Source organism: Hylaeus anthracinus, unplaced genomic scaffold, assembly GCF_026225885.1.
Source record: "Hylaeus anthracinus isolate JK02 unplaced genomic scaffold, UHH_iyHylAnth1.0_haploid 11985, whole genome shotgun sequence".
Taxonomy (NCBI): domain Eukaryota; kingdom Metazoa; phylum Arthropoda; class Insecta; order Hymenoptera; family Colletidae; genus Hylaeus; species Hylaeus anthracinus.
In genome coordinates, this window is record NW_026534333.1 from 729973 (window position 1) to 752533 (window position 22561).

General features: G+C 33.9%; 7 protein-coding genes across 14 annotated transcripts; 3 read left to right on the top strand and 4 right to left on the bottom strand.

Moving 5' to 3' along the window:
* Positions 1-25: 25 nt before the first annotated feature.
* On the bottom strand, positions 26-2273 carry LOC128886956 (isocitrate dehydrogenase [NADP] cytoplasmic). Its single transcript, XM_054142264.1, has 2 exons — positions 1781-2273; positions 26-1504 (listed from the first exon to the last, which is right to left on the bottom strand). The coding sequence occupies exons 1-2, from the start codon at positions 1967-1969 to the stop codon at positions 296-298; spliced, it is 1398 nt and encodes a 465-aa protein (XP_053998239.1). The 5' UTR covers positions 1970-2273; the 3' UTR covers positions 26-295.
* Positions 2274-3776: 1503 nt separating this feature from the next.
* LOC128886657 (cullin-3) lies at positions 3777-10772 on the top strand. Of its 4 annotated transcripts, none has more exons than XM_054141736.1 (14): positions 3777-4686; positions 5765-6148; positions 6227-6430; positions 6516-6695; positions 6781-7155; positions 7350-7520; positions 7594-7701; positions 7771-7948; positions 8035-8273; positions 8363-8532; positions 8626-8764; positions 8846-8973; positions 9052-9110; positions 10346-10772. In XM_054141736.1, the coding sequence occupies exons 1-13, from the start codon at positions 4627-4629 to the stop codon at positions 9074-9076; spliced, it is 2361 nt and encodes a 786-aa protein (XP_053997711.1). In that variant the 5' UTR covers positions 3777-4626; the 3' UTR covers positions 9077-9110; positions 10346-10772. The 4 variants fall into 4 exon arrangements, with proteins under 4 accessions (XP_053997711.1, XP_053997710.1, XP_053997712.1 ...); XM_054141735.1 differs by having other exon boundaries at positions 10360-10772; XM_054141737.1 differs by lacking the exon at positions 10346-10772 and adding an exon at positions 9376-10077.
* Positions 10773-10916: 144 nt separating this feature from the next.
* On the bottom strand, positions 10917-12991 carry LOC128886682 (ubiquitin-conjugating enzyme E2 L5). Of its 2 annotated transcripts, none has more exons than XM_054141785.1 (4): positions 12700-12991; positions 12257-12352; positions 11864-12050; positions 10917-11797 (listed from the first exon to the last, which is right to left on the bottom strand). In XM_054141785.1, exons 1-4 carry the CDS (start codon positions 12724-12726, stop codon positions 11628-11630), a joined length of 480 nt encoding a protein of 159 aa, XP_053997760.1. In that variant the 5' UTR covers positions 12727-12991; the 3' UTR covers positions 10917-11627. The 2 variants fall into 2 exon arrangements, with proteins under 2 accessions (XP_053997760.1, XP_053997761.1); XM_054141786.1 differs by lacking the exon at positions 12700-12991 and adding an exon at positions 12614-12634.
* Positions 12992-13134: 143 nt separating this feature from the next.
* On the top strand, positions 13135-16644 carry LOC128886661 (conserved oligomeric Golgi complex subunit 2). Of its 2 annotated transcripts, none has more exons than XM_054141747.1 (13): positions 13135-13298; positions 13472-13649; positions 13728-13955; positions 14032-14298; positions 14373-14674; positions 14755-14872; positions 14944-15266; positions 15338-15404; positions 15481-15661; positions 15722-16001; positions 16084-16249; positions 16329-16408; positions 16484-16644. In XM_054141747.1, exons 2-13 carry the CDS (start codon positions 13578-13580, stop codon positions 16497-16499), a joined length of 2100 nt encoding a protein of 699 aa, XP_053997722.1. In that variant the 5' UTR covers positions 13135-13298; positions 13472-13577; the 3' UTR covers positions 16500-16644. The 2 variants fall into 2 exon arrangements, with proteins under 2 accessions (XP_053997722.1, XP_053997721.1); XM_054141746.1 differs by having other exon boundaries at positions 13136-13298; positions 16084-16264.
* LOC128886669 (transmembrane protein 183) lies at positions 16628-18446 on the bottom strand. Its single transcript, XM_054141764.1, has 8 exons — positions 18232-18446; positions 18068-18148; positions 17837-17938; positions 17700-17765; positions 17489-17627; positions 17212-17410; positions 16971-17135; positions 16628-16894 (listed from the first exon to the last, which is right to left on the bottom strand). Exons 1-8 carry the CDS (start codon positions 18299-18301, stop codon positions 16628-16630), a joined length of 1089 nt encoding a protein of 362 aa, XP_053997739.1. The 5' UTR covers positions 18302-18446.
* Positions 18345-20861, top strand: LOC128886666 (tRNA pseudouridine synthase Pus10). Of its 2 annotated transcripts, XM_054141759.1 has the most exons (7): positions 18345-18474; positions 18828-18979; positions 19041-19145; positions 19222-19529; positions 19597-19808; positions 19874-19999; positions 20078-20860. In XM_054141759.1, the coding sequence occupies exons 2-7, from the start codon at positions 18842-18844 to the stop codon at positions 20701-20703; spliced, it is 1515 nt and encodes a 504-aa protein (XP_053997734.1). In that variant the 5' UTR covers positions 18345-18474; positions 18828-18841; the 3' UTR covers positions 20704-20860. The 2 variants fall into 2 exon arrangements, with proteins under 2 accessions (XP_053997734.1, XP_053997735.1); XM_054141760.1 differs by lacking the exon at positions 18345-18474 and having other exon boundaries at positions 20078-20861.
* Positions 20831-22473, bottom strand: LOC128886673 (aurora kinase B). Of its 2 annotated transcripts, none has more exons than XM_054141767.1 (7): positions 22344-22473; positions 22064-22189; positions 21800-21991; positions 21595-21729; positions 21363-21521; positions 21052-21283; positions 20831-20993 (listed from the first exon to the last, which is right to left on the bottom strand). In XM_054141767.1, the coding sequence occupies exons 2-7, from the start codon at positions 22171-22173 to the stop codon at positions 20907-20909; spliced, it is 915 nt and encodes a 304-aa protein (XP_053997742.1). In that variant the 5' UTR covers positions 22174-22189; positions 22344-22473; the 3' UTR covers positions 20831-20906. The 2 variants fall into 2 exon arrangements, with proteins under 2 accessions (XP_053997742.1, XP_053997743.1); XM_054141768.1 differs by lacking the exon at positions 22344-22473 and adding an exon at positions 22254-22272.
* Positions 22474-22561: the final 88 nt, after the last annotated feature.

Here is a 22561-nt window from a genome sequence, read left to right on the forward strand (position 1 = left end):
AAAGGAAGGATAAGAAAATATCACGGTCGATTCATTCGATTTCATTCATAATTAACAATTATTTAAAAATCTCTGTATAAGAAAAATGCAATTAACATGATATAAAAACGAAATTTCGAAATGCATTCTTACAATATATTAATCTTAATTTTCTATGTATCTCTGCATTGTGTTTACAATTCATTATATGCAGATTAAATGCACGTCTTTTCCCCGTAACCAGTGGTATATACTAGTTTTCCGATATATTTTTTTAATACTTCGATTGTATTACACCAGGTAAATCAACTCCAAGTCATTTGAGTTCTTTCTTCAGGTTTTCCGCCAGTTTATCCATGAATTCGAATGTTTCCAAGTAATCTGATCTAGTGACGTTGCTCATGCCTTTGATGCAAATCGCGAGATCTTTCGTCATGAAACCTGCCTCAATGGTGTTGATGCAAACTGATTCTAGAGTTTCCGCGAATCGTTTAAGTTTATCGTTGTTGTCCAGTTTTGCACGATGAAGTAAACCTCTGGTCCATGCAAATATCGAAGCAATAGGATTGGTCGATGTCTCTTTTCCTTGTTGATACTGACGATAGTGCCTAGTGACGGTGCCATGAGCAGCTTCTGCTTCCACGGTACGTCCATCCGGACAAAGTAAGACCGAAGTCATCAGACCTAAGGATCCGTATCCCTGCGCCACGGAATCTGACTGAACATCTCCATCGTAATTTTTACAAGACCATACGAAACCACCCTCCGACTTCATTGCGTACGCTACCATGTCGTCTATTAAACGATGCTCGTACCAAATCTTTTTTGCTTCGAATTGTGCTTTATATTCTTTATCGTATATTTCTTGGAAAATGTCTTTGAATCTACCGTCGTATTTTTTAAGAATTGTGTTTTTCGTCGAGAGGTACAAAGGATAATTTCTCGATAGAGCATACTGGAAGGAGCTATGAGCAAACGCGCGTATACTTTCATCTGTATTATACTGAGCTTGCGCGATGCCAGGTCCTTTGAAAGTATGAACCGTGTACTGGAGTTTCTGTCCATTGTCTCCGGTCCATGCAATTTCAAGTTTCCCAGGTCCAGGTACTATAAAGTCTGTAGCTTTGTACTGATCGGCATGGGCATGTCTACCAATGATGATTGGCTGATTCCAACCAGTTACCAGACGGGGAATGTTTTTGCAAATAATAGCTTCGCGGAAAACTGTGCCACCTAAAATATTTCTGATAGTACCATTGGGGCTTTTCCACATTTCTTTCAACTTGAATTCTTCTACTCTTTTCTCGTCGGGTGTGATAGTGGCACATTTGATTCCTACGTTATATTTCTTTATAGCTTCTGCACACTCTATGGTTACATTGTCATTGGTTGCATCACGATTTTCGATACCCAAATCATATGTATGCAATTCAACATCTAGATAAGGTAATATCAGTTTCTCCTTAATAGAATCCCATATGATACGTGTCATCTCATCTCCTAAGATATCGACCACAGGGCCAACCTAAAATAAATAGCAATCAAGAGCATAGAATTAAAGAACATGAATTAAAAATTCATAGAATTAAAAATTATTCTATTGTTAGGTAAAAAAGATTATTTTTATTTATTAGATATAAAAGAATTCTTTTCGTAAGATGGACAATATACTTGCCGTCAATTCAATTAGCATTGATTCAAATTCATACGCGTGTATATTTAAATATTTTTGTTATACGTATATGTGTACGTACGTGCACTATATAGGAAAGTCAATGTCATTGAGCTACTATTGGCCTACCTTTATTTTTGCCATAGTTGCGGATGAAGCACTAAATGTTCTAACAAATGAATGTCCAAAACGTTCGTGAGATAGATGAATCTTCTCGCACAGTATCGGCGACAACCTGACGGTGCTACTACACGATCCGATATTGGCTGCACTCCTTATAAAATGCAGATTCACTCTGAGACGGTGGGGCGAAAACATGGCAGCTTTACCCACTTTCTTATTGCTACTGTTCTTCTTTACCCTACGATTACGTACGGTCCACGCTTGCAAAATTTATTTTATCTAATATCTGACGATAAAATGTATTTATGTTTGTCACATATATTTTTGTCAACTTCGTCAAAAAATGTATCGTAATATACGTATATGCACGTACATACACAACGTATATTAAACTTTCACAATTTTCGTAAATGGTATTTTTATCTTACGTATCTTTCGCTAAATTACAAAATGTAGACCAAATCGACGTTCGATGCGTATATTAGGACGATCACATCGATACAATATTTCGTTCATAATAAACTTTCAATACATAGTAGTATAGTTTCTCTTATCAGTTAAAAAGTTTCGTCTAATCTCTGGAGTTTGGACCGTGATGGTAAATAATGTTTAACCGTGAAAATTTAAACGTAGCAACCATATATTTTTGGTATATTTTGGTGTTCATAGAGAACAGTTTGTATTTGAGGGCAAAAAAGGTCTGCCATTTTACGAGGAATTGTATTTGTCGAATGTAAAGAACTGTTGAAATTATGTAAATTTAATTATCAGTAAAGTATGATTCTTTTATGATTACTATCAATGTTATATGGTGAATGAGAATGCATTAAACAATTACAGACAGCATACGTCTGTCGTGTCCTTCTGATTTACATTTTGTAGGTACAAGCATGTATGCAAATCTTGAATGTAAGGTCAGCGTAAGTAGGACGTACATACTTTGTGAATAATTATACACTAAAAATTCGCATATATAGCACGTAAATGGTTACAAACTTCATATTTCGTAAATAATTAATATAAATCTGATATCTTGCTCAGAAATAAGGAAATTTCAAAACAACTGGGACATCTTTCCAAGGTAACCATACTTTTTTTTTATCTGGAATAACTTTTCTGAAGTCGATGAATCTTTTTCTTTACGCATATAAAATGAGAATCATTTCCATATGACTGGAATTGGAATCGTAAACAATTAAGGACAGTTTTCAAATGCCATGAATGAGTAAATTGGAAAAATTAAATAACGCATTAAATAAATGTATAATAATTTAATCCTTATTTTTAATTTTACATACATCAAAGTATTAACGAAAAATTGTTGTTTCATCGTAATTCAACGGGTTCATCCAGAAAGGCCACCACTCACAATGTTTCTCTACCAAATATAGCGAATGCTTCATGGTAGCAGCACATCGCTAAACTATACTAATTTGGTTTTAAAACTGATGGCGCCATCGGTGGGAAAACGCCCAAGTTTGTAGTGAAAATAGTTCTCACTATTCCTGCTAGATGACGTCTGGTTTAGTTTTAGTGGCGCCATCGGTGGGAAAACGCCCAAGTTTGTAGTAAAAATAGTTTCCACTGTTTCTATTAGATAGCGTTACTATTTGATATTGGTGGCGCCATCGGTGTGAAAACGCCCAAGTTTGTAGTAAAACTAGTTTCCACTGTTTCTACTAGATGGCGCCAGCGATATTTTTTAAGAAACGTTCTTTACTTGTTACATATACATAATTAATAAGCTTCATTGCCTTATAATACTACAATATATCAGTTAATATGGCATTATTCTTATCTTTTTGAATAGTTATTTAATACAGTCGTAATTTTCGGAGCCTGCGTTGGTGGCGCCATCTAGCAGTCGACGGTGGAAACTACCTTTGCTACACAAACTTAAACGTTTCTCCACTGATGGCGCGACTGGTATAAAAACCATAGTTGAGCGAGATTGGCTGCTATCAGGGTGCGATTGCTATCTATGGGAGTGAAATATTTGTAAGTTCAGCCGCTAACAGTTCGTTTCGCGATGTATTGTGGAATAGTGAAATTCATGATAGGCATGTCTAACTGGCAGCAGTGCTTGTGATTCATGCGCATGGAGCGTATCGTTGTGAATGATATTTCGTGTACAGAGTATCGAGTTAAGTAGGATGGAAACTCGAGTTCTTACGAGCGAAATTGCGCTATGCCTCGAAAGACGCTGAAAACGTACCGACGATCACGTTAACGTGTTCAAGGATCGACGTGCGTTCGCGTTTAACACTATTTCCTGAAATCTGACAGAATACGGTTTGTTGACAGGTGCGCGATATTTTCCTTTCCGTTTTATTCTTCTCTTTTGTTTCACCTCTGTTCAACCACCTTACTTGTTTTCCTCTTACGTTCGATTCCCCTTTACCCTTTCAACCCTTAAGCGCCTTATCCCCCATTTTCATCTGCCGGGCAAAAAAAGAGAGCACCTCTTTTTCCCTCACCTCCCCCTCCATCCTCTATTGCGTTCGTTCGTCCGCTCGCTCGCTCGCTCGCTCTTTTCGATTCTTCTCTCTGTCTCTTTCTCCATGCCTCTCGTTTTCTCTCCCCCTCTTCGAAGCATCGGCGTATTTTTCTTTCTTTTATTAAATGTACACGATAACAAGACAATTTTCGGTTCTTTTGCACACCGTAAACGTGGATGAGTGATCGTATTTTCGTGCGGTGGCCGATCATCGTCGGCCGTTCTGCCTCGTACGTGAACGTGAATGCTCCCTACGTTTAACTGGTGTCAATGTACACACGGTGTAACGTTATCGTAGCATCGACGGACAGAGAGCATTTCTAAACAGGATCCTCGTTCAGCTAGAAAATTCGTCATGATGAAGAGCAGTGCTATGCTTAAGAAAGAAACTAAGATGCGTATACGTGCTTTTCCGGTGAGTACTCTCTTTTCGTTACCCTTTACATTTTTAACCTTCTTTCGCTTCAACCACCGTACATTTTTTTCTTTCTCACTCGGTTCCCTTCGTTCGACCTATAAACTCGTCGAAATGTTTTTCTACACAAATTTACACTTCTATACACGCGCACACACATATGCACGTATATACATATATTTTTATAACCTGTTCTTTGAAATTTTATAATGCATTGATTTTTTGGTTATATTTCTTTCTGTCTTAATTGCTCACAGGGGCGCATTAGTTTTGTTGATCAATATATTCTGCATTATAAAGCTGAAGTTGATATTTTAACACCTGTACATGCATATAGATGTATACAGTCATAGATGATATATACCTAGTATTTTGTTTCTCATATTATAGGGATTATTTATAATATGATAGTGTGTTTTATCATACACATGAACATGTCTGCAAGAATCTGATTGGTAAAAAGTAGTTGCTATAGTGGCATAAAAATGAAGCAATGAAATATAACTGCTGCAATGTTATTATGTATAACGATGTGCTTCAGTCTGTTGTGACATTAAAGTTTAGAACCTAAACTGTAATTGTAACAGCTAAATTTATAATTATATAATTATTTCTACAGAGTCTCTAAATTAAATAAAAAAAGATGTCTAACATTTAAACAACCACAGCAAACATTTGTGTATCTCTTTGCGGTCATGTTTCATACAACTGTATGTAATTTAATTAGAAAACATTCTTGCATTACTTGTTTACTTCGATTATTTTAATCATTGAACAAAACAATATAAGTGAAACTTATGAGGAAAAGGAAAAAATTACGGTTCAACTAAAATCAATGAAATATTAAGAAGAAAAACAGTACAAACAATGAAAACTTATATCTTTGTAATCTATAGTACAATGATAGGGTTAACATTCGTACATAGTATATTCTTTACCAGTTAAAGATGTACCTATGCTTTTAATGAAACCAACCACTTTCTTAATATTTTCAGTAGTTTTGTTGTTTCCAATATCTTAATTACTTATCCATGTTTAAAATAATATAATTAATATTGTTTCGCTCTCTTTTTTGTAGACTAATATGGACGAAAAGTACGTGGAAAGTATTTGGGCTTTGTTAAAAAATGCAATACAGGAGATTCAGAAGAAAAATAATTCGGGCCTTAGTTTCGAAGAACTTTATAGGAATGCTTATACTATGGTTCTTCACAAATATGGGGAACGTCTATATACAGGTTTAAAAGAAGTCGTAACACATCATCTCGAGAATAAAGTACGAGAAGATGTATTAAGATCGCTCCACAATAATTTTCTCCAAACGTTAAATCAAGCTTGGAATGATCATCAAACATCTATGGTTATGATTAGAGATATTCTAATGTATATGGATAGAGTGTATGTGCAACAAAACGATGTAGACAATGTGTATAACTTGGGTCTTATCATATTTAGAGATCAGGTAATTCTCTACAACGATATAACAAACATCGAACTACTTCTCGAAAAGATGAGCGACGATTCACTTGATTATTTTTAGGTTGTCAGATATGGATGCGTGAGAGATCATTTACGAGAAACTTTACTAGGTATGGTAGCGAGAGAAAGAAGGGGGGAAGTAGTAGATCGCATCGCGATAAAAAATGCCTGCCAAATGTTGATGTTACTCGGTATTAACAGTCGTCAAGTTTACGAAGAAGATTTCGAAAGGCCTTTTTTACAACAAAGCGCTGAATTTTATAGGGTAAGAAAATTTTCCGCGTATAGTTTTTAAATCTAATTTTCGTACATTTTTTTATAACTATTGATTCATGTTACGCTCGTTTCAGATGGAATCTCAAAAATTTTTGGCTGAAAATAGTGCGTCGGTATATATAAAAAAAGTTGAAGCTAGAATTTGCGAGGAATCCGAAAGAGCAAAACATTATTTAGACGAATCTACCGAACCTCGAATAGTAGAAGTTGTAGAAGAAGAGCTAATTAAAATCCATATGAAAACTATCGTCGAGGTATACAATATGCTATTTAATACTTTGTATATTGTATATTTGTCGACTTCTTCTTAAATACGTTACACTTTTTTGTTGCTTACAGATGGAAAATAGCGGTGTAGTGCATATGCTCAAAAATCAGAAAACTGAAGATCTTGGTTGCATGTACAAATTATTTTCACGAGTTTCGGACGGATTGCGTACAGTATGCGATTGCGTCTCCCAATTTCTCAAAGAACAAGGACGCGCTATGATTCAGGAAGAGCACGATTCGACGACAAATGCCGTTCTTTTCATGCAGAATTTATTGGATTTAAAAGATCGTTTTGATCACTTTCTTCACTACTCGTTTAATAATGATAAGAACTACAAACTAATGATAGCTTCTGATTTCGAATACTTCCTCAATTTAAATACAAAGAGTCCAGAATACCTTTCGATCTTCATCGACGACAAGCTCAAAAAGGGTGTTAAAGGGGTTAGTGCTGTTAATTGCATTTCTATAGATATGTACTTATGGTAGGTAGTAACAAAATGTTACTAAATCTTTTGTATTCTGCAAAGGATTGTTGCATATTCACAAAACAAGATTGTTTTAACTTCTTTGCATCTAATAGTAAGTATTCGTATAATAGTTAACATTAATGAAAAGCATTCGTTAATGATATTTAGATGACAGAGCAGGAAATCGAAGGTATCCTAGACAAAACCATGGTTCTGTTTCGATTTCTTCAAGAAAAGGACGTATTCGAACGGTACTATAAGCAACACTTAGCCAAACGTCTTCTCTTAAATAAATCCGTTTCCGACGACAGTGAGAAGAATATGATATCTAAACTTAAGGTAAATATTTGTAATCGAATCATTAACTTTAGAAGAAAGAAACACCTGTATTATATGCTCTTTTACATTACAGACTGAATGCGGATGCCAGTTCACGTCGAAATTAGAGGGAATGTTCAAAGACATAACAGTTAGTAATACTATTATGGATGAATTTAAAGATCATGTCCTCACATCCAATGTAAGTTTTATATTTTATACGCTTACAGTAGGACAATTAGACAGCCCTCTATCTTCTTCCGTATTACAGACAAACTTACATGGCGTTGACATAAGCGTAAGAGTTTTAACAACTGGTTTTTGGCCAACGCAATCCGCAACTCCAAAGTGTAGCATGCCGTCAGCCCCGCGAGATGCTTTCGACGCTTTCCGACGTTTCTATCTCGCTAAACACAGTGGTCGGCAATTAACATTACAACCACAATTAGGTTCGTTCTTTTTTTCTTTGCCGTTTCTATTGTTTACGTCTTTTGACTAAACATCGGCTAACTATGACTTTTCTCTCGATTGTTAGGTTCTGCAGATTTGAATGCTGTATTTCACGGGCCACGAAGAGAGGAAAGTACTTGCGGTGGCTTAGACACACCGTCCTCTTCGAGTTCTATCGGTAATGGAAGCGGTAGCACTAACGGAAGTTTGTTAAGCCAACGTAGCAGCAGTTGCGGAAACACGAGGAAACACATAATACAAGTCTCGACTTATCAAATGTGCGTGTTAATGCTCTTTAACAAAAGAGAGAAATTAACATACGAGGTCAGTTTAATCAGGCAGTGTTTTTTAATAAATGTCACTTACGTTGGAATTTCGATGTTTCACGATACAATCTATAAAACGTTGCGTAGGAAATTCAAGGTGAAACCGATATTCCAGAGAGAGACTTAGTTAGAGCGTTACAATCTCTCGCGATGGGCAAAGCTACTCAGAGAGTGTTACTAAAGCATCCTCGTACAAAGGAAATAGAACCTTCGCATTATTTCTGTGTCAATGACAGTTTTACTAGCAAACTACACAGGTATTCTGACTTTACTAAAGTAATATCATCGGAAGGTAAATAGTTCTCTTTTGATATTATATTATAAATAGTGAATAATTTTTGTTTACAAAGAGTGAAGATTCAAACGGTAGCGGCGAAAGGTGAATCGGAACCAGAAAGAAGAGAAACGCGTAATAAAGTCGACGAAGACAGAAAGCATGAAATAGAAGCTGCGATCGTTCGTATTATGAAAGATCGGAAACGCATGCCAGTACGTAATATTAATACTATCGTGTTCGTTATTACTTGTGCTCTCGATGCATTTCTATCACACGTTTTACCCCTTTTTCAGCATAATATACTTGTAACAGAAGTAACGGAGCAATTAAGAAGACGATTCTTGCCTTCTCCCGTAATAATTAAAAAACGTATCGAAGGTTTAATCGAACGTGAATATTTGGCACGCACGCCAGACGATAGGTGCGTGTAACAGTTATCTTTTTAGCATCGTAACATAGAATTTTTAATTATAATTCAATTCGTTACTTTCGATTACAGAAAGGTGTATACGTACGTTGCTTAAAGCTCGAATTCAAATATTGGATCTGTACAAACATGTAAGTATTTTGTAATAATACAAATTCCTTTCAACGTATTTCAACATTTCGCTATATTTAGTCGATTAATTATATCGTTGCATCATCAGTTTTCATTTACTAGACATTGTTATTGCCTTTATTATTGTTTCACCAGCATAATTAATACTCTGGCGATTGAGGCATTCCACGTCACAGTCATTTTACTCCGACAGAATATCGATTTCTACATTCCATTAATTATCGATAGTCGTTTATAATAATACGCTTCTATCTTATATTTTAGGTTTTGATAAAATATTATCGTCTCGCGTTGAATAAAATTGTTACATGTGCCACGTATTATACACATTAATCCTAGACAAAATTTTATTTGGTTCAAAACCTAAAATTTAAAATGGAAATTTGCAAAAACAAAATTGATGATGTTACTAAATGAATTGGTGTTATAAATCGATATTGATTGCCTCGAAATTCGAAGAAATAGACATATTTTATAATTGACTAGTTTGGTGGAAAAGGTTGACGTGTTAATCGAGAACTGTAAACTTTATACTCTCAAGTTTAAAACGAAGATTTATAAGTATGTTATGTAACTTTGATGATATCCTCTTCCCTGAAATCACTTCATCGCATTTCACTCATAACTGGTTAAATTAACTGAGACTTGCGAAAAACACCGGCTATAATAGAATATTATAATTGAAATTCAATAGCGTTTGATTCAAACCAATGTTTCTCAATGATAAATGAAAAGTAAGATACGATTGCTAAACACGATTTCCACATCGGTCTTATTACGATTAAGGACTTTTTCTACACTTGTAAAACTGTGATTGTCTATCGTATAAAAACCACCTGGATATACCATGAACTTCGCTAAAATACTGGTTTTATACCATGACTTTATTTACGTTTGTGGTTATCTATTATGTGTGTACATAAGCAGTGTGAATGTATATCTAAGAATATATTTGCCTCATTTTCAGTGTTCGATTATTTTATTTTAAACATTCTCCATATCCTTATATAAACTTGCTATGCTCCTTTTCGCACCACCAAATTTTGTTTGCGCAAGACGGAATCTAATTAAATTCCATATATTACGAGTTGATTATATAAACAGCAATTCGAATCAATAAAAATACTAACGAGTCAAAGTTTTCGTACATTCTTCGCAACTTCCACCTCTTCCACCTAGCTCATCAATTATTTCATTACAACCAAAATTAACCCAGTTCTTCGTTAAATCGCAGAATATTTATTGTAGTATGCCAAAAGTGGAATCTACGAATCTGTAACAGATGTGGAATTTATTGGTGGAATTAAAAAAAGTGCGCGCATGAGCTTACATAAAAATGAAGAACTTAATAAAGGAATGAAAAGTTACGATTGAAAAACCATATTATATTGTAGGCTCAAGTGTCGAAAGATTGATAACACGTGAAATGTATCATGTTTTTATTTTGATTTATATCTTTATTTATTAATATAGAGTTTTAATATTTAAACAAAAGGTTTTACCTTTTCTTACGCAAACTGAATACAAAATAAAACCCTATAAAAGCAATCCTTAATTTCGACACGTTTTAAATACAGAATATCGTGACAATTCTGCCCCGTCCTTTCCCGGTATATTTTCTAATCATTTTTAAATGATAAATTATGATTTTGTAAGGTAAGTTAGCGACGCGAAGTAATCTTACTTTTTCGTCGACAAATTAAAAAAAAAAATTCTGTAATCAATATTATCAGTAATTTGCACTTCAACTATCCTGCGTTATGTTACAGAGAGCGATATATATGTATTTAATGAGGATACTAATGTAATTTCTTAATATTTAATGTATTAACGTTACATCAAAAACAGAGAATTACATATATGCAAAGTAGTACCATCAATTGTAATCGTATGGGAGATTACTAAGTTACAAATTAATATCATTTGCGAGATTACTGAATTACAAATTAATATTTTATATTAAGAGATGGAATTAAATTTCCAACGTAACGCTAAAAAAATACATCGTAATGCGATTACAATATCAACTTGACTTTCAATAATCACACAGATTTATGTACATTCATGACGATTGTTTGATGTTTACAGGATTGATTGATATGCATCAAAAAATCAAGATTGCGAAAATGTTTCTAGCGACGAACGTAAATCTAGTATTCTAAAATTGTTTGCTTTCAACAAATTGTTATTGCTTCGCTTTAGCAGAAGAAAAGGACAGGTAATACTCTTCAAGCCTTCGGAAATCGTACGGAACGTGACCGCGTTACGATTTCAAACACGAATTGTATAAAATATTATACAGTTAGTTTATAATAATTTACTTTGCTCTGAAAAGTTCGTTAATCCACTTTATAAACATTACAATTTGCGTATATTCATATCATTGTCTGTAGTTAACCAATACTGTACACATGTGTCTCAACTTGTTTTCATGTAACAGATAAGTCTATGTCAGCTTGAATTAAATTAGATGTCGGGCGGCAGGCATCATGGTGAGTAGAGATAGTCACTCGTGGTTATTCGTTAGAGGAAGATGACTCTCGCCTTTTCTCCGCGTGCTTTTTGGTGAATTCTTCCGCGTTCTTCAAAAATTTTTTCCTATCCATCACAAACTCTTCCGCGATATTTGCCCTCAAAGGATGATCCGGTTCTGGATCATTCACTAATGCTATTAAAGCTTGTACAACTACAAATAAATCGAGCGGTTACGTAATTTCTTTAAACGATATCATAAATTTAAATACAAGTTTACCTTGTTCCGTTCTTGTAGCTGGTTTCCAATATTCGGGGCTTATGATCGCCAAACATACTTGTCCCTTTTCGTCTACATTAGGATGATATATCTTCGTTTTGAAGATTATTCTAGGTGGTTTAAAGGGATATTCTGCAGGGAAATTTATTTCAATGCGAAATGCTCCTTTGTTATATGGCGGGTTATCCTGCAATGTTTTCTAATTAAATTTCAGAATAGAGTAGAAAATCTATGTCGTATGTATTTACACTTTTCGTTACAAGAATTATACAGAATATTCTCCAATTCAAAGTATTCTATAGCATTTTATACAACAACCTATAGTTGTCTCTTCAAGTAAGATTAGATGAGATTAGGTTATGTCTCTAGACTAAAATGATTACTAAAACGTACCGGCAGTATAAGGCCTTGCCAAGTTAGAATATTTGATTCGTCTACTTGTAGATTTATAAAATTTTTCATCGCCGAAGCTCTTATATCGCCGAGTTCCTAAAAAAAGAACATAATTGTCATCTAAAAGTGTCATTAAATTGTGACAATAACGCGAGCACTTTTCGATGCAAATGAAACAATGCACATCGATAATTTTACGAGAACTACAGATGTCCGTGACAACAGGAAAAAAAATCGGAGATTTAGAAACAATAGTAGAAATATTAACGTTCTATATCACGATCGAAAAGCTCAGTGTTTTGTCAGGAGTAGGGATCCCATGGAAAGTCTGTTAATCGGTCTATATGACAAACGTGCCATCATTTTCGACGATGTTTCGGATCGTACTTTACACGTCGAATTGAACGCACGATCACTCCTATCTCACAGAAACTTTGAATTACCTTTTGCAATCTTCTCGTAGCTGCCATTTTGAAAATAAATTCCACTAAACTAGCAAAACTTGTCAAGCTCTTCGGAGGTGGCTTGCAACTATGTTCCGTCCTTGAAAATTCCCCAGTGTATCGATAGAAAAATCGTCGAAAAAAAAAATTCTTTATAAACGTTCGTTAATCGTGTTTTGTGTCACAGCACGGCCTTTACATCAATGCGAATATAGATATTTACTGTCGATCATCTGAATAGAATCGCTATCCCATTTATTCGGTCAACTGTGTGAGTACGCGCGCGTGCGCACGTGTTGAGTTGCAAACTAAAACCAAGAGATCCATGCGCAGACGCAATATCTTCCATTCGTGTTATTAGTTATCTCACCGTGACAAGATGGCGCTGGTAAGTTGACATTTCACTACATATCTGTACATATCTAGCGCATCGGTGAGCACTGGTACTGGTGAGCACTGATGAGCTGGATGAGCACTAGTGAGCACCACCAACGCAACCATGAAATTATTGTAAAGAGAATGATAATAAAATAATATAATACAAAAGATTTAAATGTTTCGAATAGTTTGAAAAATAATTAAAATCTCGTTACATAATTGTAAGTAAAATAAACAATTTAGTGTTTGTCACCAACCGACTGACGTTTAGTATTGTTGATAAACTTTCGATTATCTGTTTCCTTAAATATTCTGTATTTTTTAGTACATCAGTTGATATCAGTTGTTAGATTTTACGCAATTATTACATTCATGACTTTAATTCATATTACAGGCTTATTTAAATAAAAAATTTCCGATGGATTACAATTTGTAAATTTGTGAACAAGAAAATAGGAATTTTCTGATAAAGGAATAATATTTGGATAAAAAAATTCATCATGTCGAAGGAGAATATTAATTTACCCAAAGCTCCAAAGGACTTGTGTTTTACAGAACTCGAGTTCATCCAAGTAAATTGCAGTTATTATTGAGTTGTATTACATTATATTAAGGATTCTTACAAACTTTTAATGATCCATAATTTCTAGGAGAATTTCAATGTCGATACCTTCCTCCAAGAGCATAAGAAAAGTTCAAAATTAGAAACAATGCGAGATGATTTGGGAATATATTTAAAATTGTTGAGATCTGCCATGATCGATTTAATAAACAGAGATTACATAGATTTTGTGAACTTGTCCAGTAATTTGATCGGTCTTGACAAATCTATTAACGATTTGCAAACACCCCTGGGTCAATTAAGAGAAGAAGTAATGGTAAAATAAAGAACCTTTTGGATTTCTTAATATCTATGCATAACACTTTAATTATATTTTACTATTTTTATCGTAGCAAGTACGACAAACGTTAGACGACGAGATTACTGCAGTTTCTAATAATATAAACGAAAATAACAAAATTAGAGAATACAAGCAGAGTCTGTTTAGTTTACAACATATTTATAAATCGCTGAACAAATTATCGTCGGTATTATCTCTAAATGCATTTCTTGAAAGCCCTACTAAAATAGACATTTTGGAACAAGCAGCAGCAGAACTCAATCTGTTACAATTTCACATGTTCAGATGTAAATTAGACGTTATGAGCGATAAACAAAAAGTATGCATACATGTACAAAAATAAAAAGTTCATTTGTTTTCCTTGTTAATAAAAGAAAATTAATTTTATAATAGGAAAGTGAATGCTTCGAGCGATCTTACATGACGCATCTTAACGAGTTTTTCTTCGCGTGTATACAAGAAAAAAATTCTGCTCTATTAATTCGTTGTTTGAGGATTTATGTAATGCTCGATAAAATAAGAGATGCAGAGGATTTAGTAAGGAAAGAAATTGTTGGTCCATTGATCGATAACGTAATTAATATAGAAAATTTACAAATCGACTTACTCGGTCTACAGAGTATATATAACAGATTATTAAATATTTTGAACATAGAACTCAAACAACTTTTAGATATTACGCTACATTCCGATAAGTATGCATTTCGTTTTACTTTTTGTAACGTTAAATTTTTACATATTATCACGCGCAAATCATTTTCAATTTTTGCTTTAGGGTGTCCATAAAAGGTTTTAATTTCTTAGTAAACAGTTTTTGGATTGACGTGGAAGAGAAAATTGAGCGATACATAAAATGTATTTTTGCTCCCGGAGACCCGGTACTCTTTCATTCGGTAGGTAAATAAAAAGAATAATACTTTTATTATCATAATACCGTATTATTTCGGAATGTTTCATATTTCAGAGATACATAGCAACTTTAGAGTTTTTAGAAAAATTTGAATCCGAGTGTGTTACACCTGATTCTTTAGTTGTGTTAAAGGAAAACAAACAATATAAAAACTTTCTAAAAAAATGGAATCTACCAGTATACTTTCAGATACGATTTCAAGAAATAGCTGGCGTTATTGAGACAGTTTTAACGAAACCAATATCGCCAGCATCCATAAAAGGAACTTTGGATTTTCTTAATCAAAATGAATTTTCTCTTCATGCAACGTATGTTGTATGGGATAATCTCCAAAAAATTTGGTCTGACGATGTATATCTTTATCAACTCTTCCATCGGTATGTATTCAAATCAAAGATGAAATTAAATAGTAAAATACTATAAATTATCGTTACATTTTTATATCTAGATTCTGGAAATTCAGTCTTCAGATATGTGCTAGATATCAAACGTGGGCTCAAACAGTGCTCAAAGAAGTATTAACATTTGCATTCTTTTTATATTACGTAACGTATTCGAATAATAGATTTTAATTGCTTGTTTTATGTAAAGATATGGCCGATAGAAAATGAAGTCAACAACTCGAATAAAGTAGAACATTCCACGAAGCTCAATTTCCTAATTTGTTTACATAAAGATATAGAGAAAATTGTAAAAATGCTTCCATCCCTTCTGGAAACAGTTCAAATGAAACTTAAAGAACGGAAACAGGGGGTATTAAGATTATTAGAAGGTAACAATATTGAATACTAGTCTTATTATCGCTTAAACTTACACGTTTATTTTTCCATAGATTCCCTTAATGAAACTACGGAAAATTTCAAAGTTATCTTACCACGGGTTTCGGAAGAAATTGTGAACGAACTTTTGAGGCCATGCGTAACACATTTAAAACAAGTCAGCGATATACCAAGATTATTTAGACGAACGAAAAGGGACGTACCAACGAAACCGTGCGCTTACGTCAAGAACGCGCTAGCTTTTTTAGTTAGTTTCCATTCGGATTACAAGAAAGTTATACCAGACAACGTTAATCGTTGGTTGGAATTAGCTTTCTCTTCGCTGACCGAATAGTAAGCAACCAACGTATCGTATCGGAGACTACGATACTTGTTAAATTTATTATAATTTATATTAAATTTACACTGTTCTTAGTTACTTGGCTTCCGTAACGGATGTGTTAATATCGGTACAAAAAACGGAGGAGAGTCTAAGGAGATTGAAAAAAATACGCGACAAATCCACTGGTTCCTTCTCTTCTGAAGTTCAAGGAATCAGTGACGATGAAAAAATACGTATTCAATTACAAGTCGATGTACAAGTATACACAAACATGGTAATATTTATTATTAAATTTGTTATTTTGTGCTGCATCGAATTTGTTATTATATGTGTTTTAGATCACTGAAATGGAGATCTCGACTTTGAATGTCCGCTACGTGGAAGAGCTATTGCATGCCGTTGAAACATCCTCAAGGAGGTAACGTTCTCCTCCTCTAACTCTTTTGTTTACAACAAAATGAAAATATTTAATTAAAGCGTTGGATTTAAGTAGGAATCGAAATAGTTGAAAATAAAACGTCAACGAGAATGCGTTAACAGAGACACTTAATGTATTATTTACATAGATATATTTATATTATACAAGTCACGCTTGTATTCTATTTGCGCATTGGTAAAATATGGGATTCTTTTACAATTAGCTCTGATCCCAAAAATCACTTTGTGGTAATTCGATAGTTGTAATCGCGTCTTGATGGGGATATAGCGGATGCCACCAGTTTAGAATTTGGCAATGAACGACACCATTTAAAACCACTTGGTTCGTTAAAGAACTGGCGATATTCGATGTCCCAAAACGAAGTTGTAATCTATGTTCTTTGAAACCTGGCATCAAAGTCATCGATACCGATTGCAAAATTAAGCCGATCACGAGTGGCAACATACTATATTTTAAACAAACTACCTATAAATTTCACAACAATGTAAATGATATTCTGTAGCAATATATGTTGTCTAAAATTGTATAAAATAATAAATACCCTAAGTACTTTACAGTCTTCTTCTGGATTCGCAGCTACGTCCTCCAACATTTCGAGAAAATCTGATTTTTTACCAGTTATTTCGGATTTTTCTTTCAACGTATTTCTAGACGAGTTTGGTACTTCCTTAAATTTGAAGTAGAAATACCACCGCATTTTTCCTTCCTAACAGAATTTGTAAAATTTCGATATTTAATTCCGTTGAAACTATCGTTATTAGGCATGCTTTTACATCGCTTACTTTATGCCACATAAGACAACATCTTCTTTTCACGAGAGAATGTGGATCGTCTTGTTGATAAAAGATATCGTCGATTTCTCGTTTCAGCACAAAATAAGTGTAATGCAACATTCTGATAACGCAAGCACGTAACCCATGCACACGGACCATGCAGTGCGGTTGAAGGCGTTCTGGTAAACCAGGTACACACCTATAGTAACTGTAATCACATTTCATTTAATATCATGCTACTAATTTACAATCAGACAAAAAGTTATTTATTCAAAATGAAACTCACGACTTATATAAATGAAACCAAAATTTGCCTGTTGTTGTTACATGGTAAGAATTTCTACATATTCTAGCAAATTTTCCTACTGCCTCTGGACTAATGTATTCGGATATAATAAACCACACATCCAATGGATAATCCACACCTATCGAGCACGTGAAAAATATAATTCATTCTATAAATTTGTTTTATAGTTCTTATTTCATTTACAATTTACCTTCATCTTCGGTACTTGTTTGAGACATTCTTGACTTTCTATTTCCTGTTTCACTTGTTAATGTGCCTACACAGACAAATTTAGATATTTGGTGTTTTGGATAATCAACATTCTACGATATCTTCAAAACAGCGTACCTTTACTATTTTTCTTAGACTTATTTACATTAAGCAGAGCAGGTTCGTCACTTTCATCTGCTTTATACAACTCTTCTTGTTGTGTTGTTACTTTTTGCATCACTGTAAAATAAATAAAATGTATGATAAAAATGATTGCGAGAGAAATACAGATGAATAAGATAAGCTTTGTTCGTCGAATGAAAGCCACGCAAAATACAAAATTCATTGATAAAATAAAGAAAAGGTAACCTTTGGAAGACATGTTCGTTGCAGCCTTTTTGAATCTCGCATGAGTTCGCGACGTGTTTGCGAAATCGTCGATAGTTACATCTGTCGTGAAAACATAAAATGACCATTACTCGGTGGACTTATTGTTTTTAATGATACGTCATAATAATGAAGTGACAACTAACCTTCAATCGCATTACCATTTCCATTCTCAGTGTTTATCTTTCTGCTTGACTTTTTTCGTAATATAGGCATGTTGTTACGCGCTACGTTACTATATCTAAGAACTCACCAGATACCCGTTGCAACAAAATTAAACATAAAATTTATAAATATTTACACTAGCAATAGGCCACACTGTTAACGTTAACCACCCATAACATAACCACTGATAACCACTCGTTATCCTTGGTTATCCTTCATAATCGGTAAGTCGGTAGGGACATGCACTAGCTATATCGCGCACGTATATTGCATATTGCATTATATTGAATGTGATTCACACTGCGCTGGATCGCATTTCATGATTTATTAATTATCTTTAATTTTAATGAATATTGTCGAGAGCGAAAAAATTACGTAAATTCGTAATGATCGGCACGATGTTAATGCGCTTATAAAACACGTTAACTTTTCCCGCCTCGTAGACTACAGTTTACTACAATTTGTAATCAATTATTTATAAACACGTGCAGTCGAATTTTTAGTCACTTCTTTTATTTACTATATCCCGAAAATCAGTTTTAGTTTAATTCATGTTAAATATAAGAATGTATTGCAGAATTTTTCATCAAAATGAGTCTCTCCATTGAAGAAGAAAAACGCATCTTCAATTCCTTACAAAAACAAAACTGTTGCTTAAGATGTTGCTTTCGATTCATCTGCTGGCGTACACAGGAGTGTTACGAAGATCCTATTAAAATTGCAAACAGTGTAAGTTATAGATACAATAATCTTTCTTTATTTTTATGATGTAATATAATGCTTTCCACAGCTAGGATATATCACTGAAAAAGATGTTTCTTCCAATGATGAAGTTCCTTGCACAGCTTGCTTGGGGATTCTTCAAAACCGAATGCAAGAATCAGTTATTCAAAAAGTAAGTTTTACTGCTCAAACGCGTTTAATTTGTAGCGAGTAAAGTTCATATAAATTTGAAATACTTTTATAAACAGATTCAGACAGAAGTAGAAAAACAAAATTACGACAGCGAGACATTTGTATCTGCGTTAACGGTTCCTACTTGCGTGAACTTTAGAGAACGTTTGTTGCATATGCAGTGTGGTCTTGAACTTGGTCTTTCAGAAAGTGCATTGACCAGCCTCAAACTCAAAATGCAAACTATTAAAGACGTTTGGAAATTGGTAATTACTCCGAAAGTAGAGCAAGCTATCAGGAAACAAGTAGACGCAACAACACCCTCTGCTTTCCTTATTGAAATCATTTTGATGTATAAGTATAACGAAAAAGAATGCGAATCATTGTAAGTGGAAAACATCGTTTTTTTTTTTAAATGGATAGTACTTTTAACGATGTTTCCTTTGTTGTAGATTGAGCATGTATAAAGGGACAAAAAGCGCGGTAAATAAGCGAAAAAGAAAGTGCAACGATAACAGATTTAGTAGAAAAAGTATAGAAACTTTAATGACCAATATAACGGATGAAGAGTTTGCTCAGTGTTTCAAGGATTTTTCCCTTGAAACACCTGCGAGTGCAGATGTAGAAAATATCGTGTGTTCGCATTCGAGCATTTTTATCGGAGGTAATGTATCGTATCAGAAGTATAAAAAAGATATGAGTCGTACATATTCTATATCATAAATTTAGGTCGATACAACAAGTTATCCAGGGAACTCAGTCAAACACCATGGTTTATAAACGGTGAGAAAAAGATGCAAACGTCTGTTCAAGATATATTAGGTAATCCCATTGCAGAAGCTGTAGGAGCTCAATGTAAGTTGGATACTTTTTACCCTTTCGTTGTGTATGTCTTAAATATTTAATGCGAGAAACAATTTTATTCGCGTACAGCTATTAAATTTCTATCATCCGGAAGAGAGGACGTCGACGTTAGAAACATACATGCAGGGAGACCATTTGCGATTGAATTAATAAATCCTCGAATGACTAAAATAACAGATGAATTACTATTAAATCTAGTCGATAAAATCAATCAATCTTCCCAACAAGTCCAAATCACGTCAAATTTGAAAGTTCTATCTAGACTTGATTTGAAGGTATTGAAGGAAGGCGAAAATGTTAAAACAAAATTTTATCGAGCGCTTTGCATCTGTCGCGATATTTCGAAGGATGCGTTGCCTCTTGAAACATTGAATGATCTAAAGCGAGTAAAAATAGTCCAAAAAACACCGGTTAGAGTACTGCACAGACGACCTCTCAGCCCCAGAATACGTTTAATATACGAAATGAGAGCTCGCTGGGCAAAGCCTCAGGAATTAAAGAAATTATTGGATACCGCGAGTGAAGATCCCAGCGTGTTTTTTGTATTGGATATTAAAACACAAGCGGGAACTTACGTAAAAGAATTTGTGCACGGCGATTTTGGACGGACTAAACCAAGTTTATGTGACATTCTTAATACCGAAGTTGATATCGTCGCGTTGGACGTGACAGGTATTAATTTAAACTGGCCATAGATATTATTTAATACCTGCAATATTTTTTATATGTAATTGTAAAGAATGTAAATACAATTACAGTGTTTCTACGCTAAATGGATTCGTTGGAATCAATTAAAATAATCAACTAAACCTTTCCTTTCAGTCGTCCTTTACATTCGGTCATATTTATTATATAATAATAATAATAATAATAATATAATAAGACTAAATATTTTACATTAACGCGCATCCTTGTATTTCAGAATCCAAAAATGTTTTTTAACCGCGGCCATAGAAATCCTTTCTGAGCTTTTTCGTTTAATTAACTGCAATTAAAATATTAATTATGATTCGTGGAAACTAAAAAGTACAAGAAAAAATTACCTTTGATATAAGATCTTTAGCTCCAGGTGTAATGGATTCTGGCCAATTTATATTTAAAGTTTTTATTTTAACGTAAGTTTCCTGTTGCGAGTCGCTAAGAAACGGTGGCGAACCGACTAAGAACTCGTAACAAAGAATACCCAAACACCAGTGATCGACGTATATGTCATAGGTTTGTCCTGTTACCATTTCCGGTGGTAAATAATCCAGTGTTCCGCACAGCGTGTTTCTCCTACAGTTATTAATATTTTTAATAGTCGTTCGATTGAAATTTGTTGTTTTATCCTTTGATTACTCCATGTAGAACTCACTTGGAAGATGGCGCATGAACAGACCATCCAAAGTCGGCTAGCTTTACATCGCCGGAAAACGTAAGTAACAAATTTTCAGGTTTTATATCTCTGTGAATCACGTTATTCCTATGACAATATTCCAACGCATCCGCGACTTGATAAGTATACTTTGCAGACCTAACAAAACGATGGTTAATTAAAAATAAGAGCATTTGTTAAGTAAATTGTGAATTACTTTAGAAGTACGTACAAATGTTCACTGAATCTCTCGTTAGGCTGACGTTTTAATTCTTTGTACAATTCTCCTCCAGCTGCGAATTCTAATACAAGATAAATACGTTTATGATCATGGAAATATGTCAACATTTGAAGAATATGAGGATGTCTGAAAATAATGTATCGTAATAAACTCAAATAGAAATAAAAGGAATAAATGATTACAAATAAGCATTTACCTTAAATGCGTTTGAATTTCAATTTCACGCATTGCTTGCTTTTCAACACGTCCCTTTATCAACTCTACCTTGTACAGAGTTTTCAAAGCGACCATATACTGCGTGCTTTTCTCTCTCGCCAAGTAAACACGACCAAATTTACCACGACCTAAAGGTGAGCCGATTTCAAAATCATCTATGCTCCACAGATACCTGCGCAAGGGATATTTTTTTTATAAAATAATAGTTTGTAGAATAATGTCTAGAACAGTTTTTGCAACTTACTTTGGACCTCTTGCTTCGATGTGATCTTCCATTTTATATAAAGTATTAAGAACAGCATCTTTGTACTCTGATGGAACATTGGCAAGAGGTTTATCCGCTTTGAAATGCATTGTGATTAATTATATCCTAAAAAATGTTCACTTTTAGTATATTGGTAGTATATTATACTTCTTGTTCACCATGAATTTACATATTTAAAATATTTCACGTTAGTAGTACGTTTCTCGCTTATATAAAGAGAAATCGTATTACATTTTACACGTAATATGCTTCAATGTACCTTAAAATAACTTTTGACAACAGATTCACTCGATTCCCACGAGTTCCCACATTGTAACTGACATTTTTGATTCAAATCTTTGAACATGACTCATCGACCTAAGCGACATCTGACTAGCACTACTACTTTAAAAAAAATATATAATTTTGAAAAATCCACAAATTCGCATTGGAGAATTACATTTTGAAGACTTGTCATAAATAAATCATTTAATTCGA